General features: G+C 43.5%; 1 protein-coding gene across 2 annotated transcripts in view; it reads right to left on the reverse strand.

Annotated features, from left to right (window-relative positions):
* Nucleotides 1-2338: 2338 nt before the first annotated feature.
* The window catches only part of LOC101995908 (fas apoptotic inhibitory molecule 1), a 12101-nt gene continuing 4939 nt past the window's right edge, over nt 2339-9500 (reverse strand). For both annotated transcript variants that reach the window (XM_005367823.3, XM_005367824.3), the window contains 4 exons: nt 8638-8770; nt 8118-8346; nt 4387-4436; nt 2339-2801 (listed from right to left, as the gene is read on the reverse strand). In XM_005367823.3, coding sequence (XP_005367880.1) covers nt 2652-2801; nt 4387-4436; nt 8118-8346; nt 8638-8770 — 562 coding nt within the window. In that variant the 3' untranslated portion in view covers nt 2339-2651. The remainder of the gene's footprint in view (nt 2802-4386; nt 4437-8117; nt 8347-8637; nt 8771-9500) is intronic.

Genomic DNA, 9500 nt, shown 5'->3' on the forward strand with positions numbered 1-9500 from the left:
CACCTGCCTCTGCCTCCCGAGTGCTGGGATTAAAGGCGTGCGCCACCACTGCCCGGCATCAATTCAATTTTCATATGTTGAATTGCTTCCTTTATTTCATTCAACTATTTTCCGTCTTCATTCTGGCATTCATTCATATCCTTTCTGAGCCTTAAAAATATTTATACAGCTATTTTGAAATTGTTTTTTTCGTCATTAATTTGCTTTTCTCAGGGAATATGAGAATACACACTTTTGGAGATGTTTTATCTTGGTCATTCATATTGTTTGTGTTTTGTGGTAGTACCTTCATCTGGAGATTTGGTTTTTGGTTGCGTTTGATACATTATCTGTTCCGTCCTTGTTGAGTGGGCACTTGAATTGGTTAGGCTGTCACCTAACTTGTCAGGTTGTTATGGGCCAGCAGAATGGTGCTTGGGGCTCCAACTGGGGGCCGCTCAGTGTTTATGTATAAATGGAGTGCAAATTTAGGGTCCATCCTCTTCCTGCACCTAGGTCTCCAAATGCCTGTCCAACATCAAACAAGAGACCTGGTCTCAAACCAAGTGGAAGGTGAGTGAGAGGCCCAGGTCCCCAGATTCAGTAAGTCCATAGCCCTAGCACAACCCCCAGGCAGCTTGGCTCCAGGTTCAGAGCCAGGGAAAGAAACACACCCTGAAAACGGGACCAGAGCCGGGGAAGAGACAGTTTGTCCCCAAACCTAGAGCCGGAGAAAAGTCCCCAGACCCTGACACTAGGACCAAAAGAACTCACTAAGTCCCTAGATTCAGGACATACCAAAGATAGTTGCCTTGGCCCCCAAATTAAGGCTAAAAAGATAGAAAGAACCAGAGAAAGAAACACAGTTTGGCCCCAGAAAGGGAGCCATCTCTGCCCCTGACTTGAAACCAGCCAATCCCTGAACAGGGAAAACAGACCAATCAGAGCCTAAGGCAGTTACCGACAGTTGGGAATTACCCTTTTACATCATTGGACAGCGGTCAATCAGAAGCTTGGAAGTCTGGAATTCCCCTCACCACTAGGGGGCAGCCAATCACAAGCCCCAGGACTTGGAATTCCCCAAGCCTCTGACCCTACATAAACCTGTTTTCTGGTCTGGGTCTCTCCTGTGCTGCTTCAGATGGGCGCAGGGACCCGAGTTAACGAGTGAATAAAGACTCTGTTTCTACATTGGAGTCGGTCTTGTGATGTAACAGTGGGGACCACACCTGAGGTTGTCTCTGACCTTCAGATGTGGGCACGGTGGGTGCCAGGCAGGAAAGACTTACAAAGAGCAGGGAGGTAAACCACGGGAGAGCAGTCTAGCCATGGACAGGAGCAGTGCCTGCCTCGGTCGCAGAGGCGCCTGCGTGGTGCCGTGGACGGGAGCGGTGTCCTCTTCTGCCTCTGAGGTGCCTGCGTGGTGCCGTGGACAGGAGCTGCGCCCTCCTCTGCCCCAGAGGCGCCTGCGCGGTGCCGTGGACAGGAGCGGTGTCCTCCTCTGCCCCAGAGGCGCCTGCGTGGTGCCGTGGACAGCAGTACTCTCTTCTGATTGACACAGTCCATGTAAGTGAGATTTCTTTTTCTCCTTATTTCCTCCCATATACAAATTAAAATAAAGCAACCTCTTCATAAACCCACATTCTAAATTCAGTTTTTAAAAAATTAACTTTGTGGGTATGGATTTGGGCTCACGTGCCACAGAGCACACATCCAAGCACAACTTCGAGGAATCAGTTCTCCCTTCTGCCATGGTCACTGGGTTGGTGGCGGGCACCTTCCTATTTAACCATCTCTTTTCTTCCTTTCTTTTTTGAGACAAGGCTTTCACAATGCAGCCCTGGCTGGCCTGGAATTTGCTATCTTACGAGCTGACCTGCAAAATACAGAAACCAGCCTGCCTCTGCCTCCCAAGTACAGGAATTAAAAACATATACCACCACACCCAGATAAATGGAAATCTTTTCATTTTTGAGTGATTTATTTTTTATTTTATGTATATAAGTGTTTTGTCTGAAGGTATGTATGTTCACTAGATGCATATCTGACAATCCTTGGAGGCCAAAATAGGGTGTTAGATCACCAAGGACTGGAATTTACAGATGGCTGTGAGCTACCGTGTGGATCCTGGGAATGGAACCCAGGTCCTCCTCAAGAGGGCACCATGAACTCCTAACTGCTAAACCATCTCTCTAGCACCTAAATTAAATTCTTATATGACATTATCGGATTTTTTTCATGCTTTCAGACAGAAAATGCTTCTTGTTTTCTCTGGTTACACAAATTGCATGATTATGAACCAGCTGCTTCAAATACAGGCCAACCTATCTGCGCATGTGAGACATGAAAACAAACCCACTGTAGGCCACAGCCAGCAGCACCATTTTATTTTACAGTGTTTACTGTAGTCAAGGTTACTGTGGTGAGATGTTAGTGGTTTGGGTCCATATTTTATTTTCCATTTGAATTAGAAACACATTAGTTAAAAAATAAATTTTTATGATTCCATTTTTCTTGACCATTGGAATATTACAGTTTCAAGTAACAAAAGATAAAAATAAAAACATCGCAGATTAAATCTACAGATATGTACAGCATGAACACATTTAATTACCACAGCCATTAGCAAGTCCTGACGTCACCTCTTCAGCCCAGAACTCATTCAGAAGCAGTCACTGAGAGACCTCTGGGATCTCCCTGTTATCCACAATGAGTGTGTGGATGATCCCTTCTCTTCTCTTCCCGCTGCTGACGGCTTTTATGTAACAATCGTGGTTCCCAATACTGAAGTGTGTTTCAGTCCCATCGTCTACAAACTCACCCTAGGACAGCAAGGGAGGAAGCATCAGTGTTCAGAAATACTTGTCAGAGCACTGACATCATCTAAAAAGTACCGGTCGTAATGTCAAATTTGGAAATCAGAGCCCAAAGATTATGTTTAGAGCCCTGTGATTTGCTGTAATTTTCAAAATCTCGAAGGATTTTAAGTTTCAGGAGAAGACAATTCTGTGTCTGCGGTGTGGACAATGTTGACAAACAAGAATGGTGAGCGTGTCAAAAACATTCTCAGTTACGTGCACTATCCTAGCATAGGGGCATCGTGTCACAAGAGCTGCCATAAGTGATATTATTATCCTCACTTTATAGATACAGAAACTGAAGAGCTGCCATAAGTGATATTATCCTCACTTTATAGATACAGAAACTGAAGAGCAGCAAATTTAATAACTTGCTGAAAGCCTGTCCAGTAAGACAGAAGAGTTCCCACCAGAGCTCAGGAGACAGGCAGAGACAGGTGACTTCTCCAGGCGTACGGTTAGCACACACTCAGTGTAACCAACAGCTCTGATCATGTACTATAAGAGGGTATGTACTGTAAGCCCACCCAGGCATGCCCTGGGGCACTTTGAAGGAGCCTGTGGAAGGCCACACAAAGGTTGCTAACACAGTCTCTCCAAGTTCCTTCTTGGCAATTTCACCCATTAGTGACGATACTGGGGTGAAAACAGCACATGCTACACGGGAGTGGGGCAGTGTGGGCATGCTGCAATCAGGGCAGGCTGAGATAGGGAAGCTGCCTGGACGCTTCTGCCACTGTAGCTCCAAGCAGGCAGTGGGGTTACAGAGGGCTGTCTTCACACTGGCTTCCTGCCAGTTACTAACAACAAGCGGATCATAGATTTTACTTTACTTAAAGTCACATGTACTTATACTGAAAACCATTATTCTGTACAAATGACATACATTAATACTTTCTAGAAGCCCGCCTTACTGTCAGTTTTTCAGAGGTGAGGACAGAACTGAGGGTCTCACACATGTTAGCTAGATGAGTGCCCTACTACTGAGCTACAACCCTAGCCTTGATTTACTGTGTTAAGATTCATTTTAATAACAACAACAACAACACACACACACAAAAAAAAACACTTTGAGAAGCAGGTGTTGTGGTGCACACCTTTGATACCACAGGCAGGTGGATCTCTGAGTCCAAGGCCAGCCTGGTCCACAGAGTGAGTTCCAGGACAGCAGAACAGCCAGGGCTACACAGAGAAACCTTGTCTCAAAAGAAAAAAAAAAAAAAAACCCAAGTTTTATTTTTATGTATTTTAAATTTTATGTGTCTGCACACTTTGCCTGCATGTATGTCTGTGCACCACATGTGTGGTTGGTGCCAGTGGAGGTCAGAAGAGGGCACTGGACCCCTTGGAACTGGAGTTACAGATGTTCTGTGTGTGTGTATGAATATGCCTTTTACATGGCACTGGGAATCCTAACTCAGGCCCTTGTGCATGCCTGGCAGTTTAACTGACCTCAACCACAGCTCTCATCCTCCCCACAGCCAAACCCCTTGTCTAGAATGAGGAACTGTTAGTCACACACACTAGGAATACGTAAATGGTAACTTACTGCTGTCTCCATTTTTTGGCCATTGCACCATACATCCATAGTATCTTTCTCTGTAAAAGCAACATAAATTCCAAAAGTTATAGTTCTATATCGAAGGTTAACCTCTTTTTTTAAAAGCTGAATTCACTATATTTGTAAACTGCAATCGCTGTTCTAAAACTCAATACTTTCAACATCTTTGAAACTCAAAATTTGAAGAAACTTTGTTCATACATGAAACCAGGTTTTTAAAAATCTTTTCTTTTGTTGAGATTTGAGAAAAGATTTCTCTGTGTAACTCTGGCTGTCCTGAAACTCAATCGGAAGACCAGGCTGGCCTCGAACTCACAGAGTGCTGGGATTAAGGTGTGTACCCCCATGCCTGACTTAGAAATCTTTTAAGAGAAAGTCACAGTCTCATCACAGCGTGATAAAAATCTTGTTAAAACAGATTCTAAAGGACAATCTTTTTAAAGGGGTTACAGACAAACGAATGAGGGAATGAGGAGGACCTGGTTCCTAGGAAACTGACTAACAAATAAAACCAGCATCGGAGATGTGAGTTAGCCTCACTGACTAGATGACTTCTGCCTCCTGCACTGACAGAGCTAACTGGATGATGGCGTAAAGACCATAGGCCTTGGTTTGCAGAAGGCAGATAGTAGGAACTCAGCTTTTAGTGGCTTGCTGGACAGGACAATAATCCTATTTAATAGTGGTTTTACTTTGGAAAAAACTATTAGATTGTAAGAAAAAATAGATTAAGCATGTGCACACTACAGTGTGGAGACACAGGGAACACGGGGCTGCTGCGGCACTAGCATGTGCACTCTACAGTGTGGGGCAGCAGGGAACACAGTGCTGCTGCGGCAACCTCATGCCGCAGTTTGCTACCGTAGGTGACTGCCAGGTGGGAGTTCCCAACACTGCCGGTCAACATTAGTGTCCCAAGAGTTGGCTGGAAGAAGACTGTGATCTCCAAGGAGCCCGATGAGGAAGCAGAGTGAGAGCCTGTGTTTGTGACCTGCAGGGGCACCAGGCTCCAAGGACAAGGCTGCCTGTGGGTCATGTGTGAAGGTCCAGCCAAGGGTGTGACTGGCAGGCCCACCTGCGGCAGGGGCACAAGCCAAAGGGGCCTCTCTTCTCAACACTTCCTCTGTCAGATGGCGCTTCATTTAAACTACAGGGAGTCTTGAGGTGGGCTAAATGTGACAAGGGGAAGGCAGTGGTGACCTCAAGGGATGTGCAGGGTTGGTCACCCCAAAGGCAGTCTGAATGTGTTCCTCATGGTCAGATGCAGGGAAACCCAGCAGATTTCAATACATGGCTGAGCATCCAGTGCTGAGACCAATGACAGTGGCAGTGAGAACTGGCCATTAGTCTATTTATTGAACGTGCACACATATTCAGATTATCCAAATTATCTACAAGGGTTCTCTGATGTGCCCATGAGGAACATGGCTAATCCAAAACCATAAATGAAAAATAGAATACATTTGAAAGACCATAGACATACATAAGCAATGTCATATAATAATGAACCAGCACTGGATTTTGAGGCCATTTCAACATTCAGAACAAAAAACATTGAACTGCATTGACTCTCTAGCTCAGTGGGTCTCAGCCTTCCTAATGATGCGACCCTTTAGCATAGTTCCTCAGGTTGTAGCGACCCCCAACCATAAAATTATTTTGTTGCTACTTCATAACTATAATTCTGCTACTGTTATAAACAAGGATTCAGGGACCACTCGAACAAGGAGTCCCTCGGTTCAAAACCGTACATTTTTATGGCTCAAACCTGTTACCTAAGCATTTGGGAGGCAGAGGCAGGAGTATTAACAAAAGTTTCAAATCAGCCTGGGTGACAGTGAACACCAGGCCAGCAGAGACAGAGCAAAATCCAGTCTCAGAATAAACACACACGTACACAAATTCCCCTCTCCCAAAAAGGGACATTTTAAGGATTAATGAACATGGTAACTGCAACGTATTAAAGTGAAGTAAATTGTTTTATTTCTGTGTTAATGATTTAAAACTGGAAACAATTCAGTAGTTTGAAGGCTGGAGACTGCAGGGAGTAGCAAAGCTACGCTGCACTTCTACAGGAAATGCAGGGCTGTGCAACGGGCGTGTGACTGGGAGTTTCTAGTTAGACAACCGTCTAGATAGGAAGCAAAGAATGAAGGAATCCAAGAACCACAGCTGGCAACAACTGATGGATGAATGGTCTAGGCATTAAGTATTACGTTTAATCCTAGTGTCAACTTATCTAGATCTGGAACTAACCAGAAGGTAAGCCACTGGGCATGTCATAACGTTCCTGATCAGGTAATTGGGAAGATCCAAGCTGAATGTGGGCGGCACGTCCCAGTGGCAACCCCTAGTGCAAAGGGTTAAAGGAAGCTCTGCCTTCGCTCTACGTTAAGTGCATCCACCCTAATGCTGCTGTATCATCCTTCACTGATATCAGGGCCCAGCTTCAGCAGGCTTCCACTGTGGACTGAGACCAGTGGGGTCTCCAAGAGTTCTCCAGGCCTTCAGTGGCAGGTACTGCTAAGGCATCAGATTCACAGAATGAACCAGAACTTCAGCCTCGCCAGTGTGGGATCGACATTAGTGGAATACCCAGACCATAGCAGATAAGCCAATCTGATAAATCTCTCTCATACACATACACACACACACACACACGTTCACTCTATTAGATTCTGTTCCTCCAGAATCTACTAATACAGAAGAGAAAGAGAATGATAAACTGTATGCTTCAAGATACCAGCAAACTGTAAGTTGGTTTTGCCAGAAAGAAAATCCAATAAAAACTCAATCTGACAATTCTTCAGTTAGGTATCACTTTACAGAAAATATGGGAGAGTTTTACAATCCACAGGCATTCAATCAGCAAAACCCAGGTCACACCATAAGCTAAGCTGACTTTTTATAGTAAGTAATTAATTTAGGTTCTTTTATTTTCTACCCCCCATTTTAAGGATAGTTTTACTCTGTAGCCCAGTTAGCCTCAACCTTCTAGTTCTCCTGTCTCAGTCTCGGGAGGGTTGGTATTTCAGGTATGAGCCACCATGCCTGGCTTTTAGTTTTTTTTATGTGATTTATCAGATAATAAACATTTTCTCATCTAAAAAAAAATTCAAACAAAAACCCTATTTGCTAGCACCCAACTAGAATGTGGACCACTACGGCACGGTCAAAGTTCCTTCTGTCTGTGCATCCTCAATCCCTGGTAGACAGACTACCTTCCTTTTCAGAGGCAGTTAATAAATAGGATCTAAATAAATGAATTAAGATGGTTTATTAAACCATTTTAATTTCATAATATGGGGATACCAGAATGGTGAAAAGGTTACTTCTTAAAAGCTTACTTTTAGCTGGACTTGGATGGCTCTGATCTAATGGAACCCGAGACCTACTATTACCTGCTGAAGATGCTTGCCCTAGTGATGAATCTTAAATTTCTAACTGCTTTTTACTTGTAAAGAGAAAAACCAAACAATCAGTGCCTGCATTAGTATCACTTCTTAAGCCCAGGGTTATAGTCATCAAAGCCAACCTTATCAAACCTGGAATTACGACACTATATACAAAACCCAGTGGGTTAAATGACTCCCCATTCCTGCAGGAAGGGAGAAGTACAGCTGGGCTTACATTTCCTCTCAAGTGAAAGCGCCCACAGCAGTCTGTGGGGCAGGACATCACCAAGGCCAAAGGGTTCTGCAGAAGCAGCCCCGACTCACCCAGAACCACTCTGCAGTCCTCGCCGTCCAAGTGCAGCACCCAGGTGTTGGTGGTCTTTGATCTGTTCTCCATGTACTTCTTAAGGCTTTTCCCATCGATCTCCAGAGTGTACTCATATGCAAAACCACTGACAGCATCTATATTTATGGTGGCTTTGGTTTTTGCAGCTCCAACATAGAAGGTTTCTTTGCCCACCAATTTGAACATCCATTCTTTCCTTATTTCTTCCTAGATAATAATGTATAAAAGTCTCATAAACGCAAACAGAAAATTTAGTATTTAATTTTTTAAATAATGTAAAAATTAAGACTGTCCAAATGGCAATACTATTTATATTTTTATTATTTCATGTCAAGGTTCCACAAAGTGGTCATTCTAAGTTTAAATGTTAGATGTTATAGTCTGCGTATTCTGTAACAACCATATAAATGAAAAACAACCACAGTCAGAAAAAAAGTTCTTACTTTTTAAGAAGCTAAGCTTCATTGTCACGTTGTACAAAGTCACACGTTTTCCTACCTTCCCATCCACGTACACAACTCGTTTGCCGGATGTGGTCCCATGCTCAAATTCAATCTTGTGGATTCCATCACTTAATGCAACATCCCACACAGCTACAAGGTCTGTCATTTTTTCCAGGCTATAAAGAGGGCTAAAGGAATAAAACAAAGCCATTAAAATGAGCAAAAACAGTAAGAGAATGATTAAATTCTCCCACCATAATACCAGATTTTCAAAGGTCCTAAAATTATAAAATAATAAAATGATATTTCTTGATATCCCACTCACAGTACATGTAACTGTTTTCTCTCTCGTCACTGGCTCATTCCTCAAGAGACAACTATGCACAGGTATAGTCTAATAATCCCAAAGTCACCTTAATGCTAATAAGATTAAGACTGAATCCCCGCCAGCACTCTGGGCTAGGCTGGTCTAGTACAGGGAAAGGTCAGTAAAAGTCTCCACTTGATGACCATCTCCACAAAAAACATGTTTTTCCTTTTTCAGATCAGATCAATCCCAAACAAAAACTCTTCAAACTTTTCAGAACCAGTGCCTTGGGATTTGTTTTAACATCAACAAAAACGACAAAAAAAGCTGTTCCAATTTGGTATTCAAAAACTGTTAATGGAAGAATTTGATACTGATACAGATTATTAGTTTTGAGAAGTAACATGTTCTGCAATAATGGGGTCACAGCTGGCTGCAAATCCAGGACTCTGACTCTAACATCACTCTCTCTATGTTTCCTTCTTTGCTCGTTTTAATCTTTGCTCTTACTTTGCATGCTCTAAATAAAGTTCAAGTGAAGCCGGGCGGTGGTGGCGCACGCCTGTAATCCCAGCACTCGGGAGGCAGAGGCAGGCGGATCTCTGTGAGTT

This window comes from Microtus ochrogaster, unplaced genomic scaffold (assembly GCF_000317375.1).
Source record: "Microtus ochrogaster isolate Prairie Vole_2 unplaced genomic scaffold, MicOch1.0 UNK24, whole genome shotgun sequence".
Lineage (NCBI taxonomy): Eukaryota > Metazoa > Chordata > Mammalia > Rodentia > Cricetidae > Microtus > Microtus ochrogaster.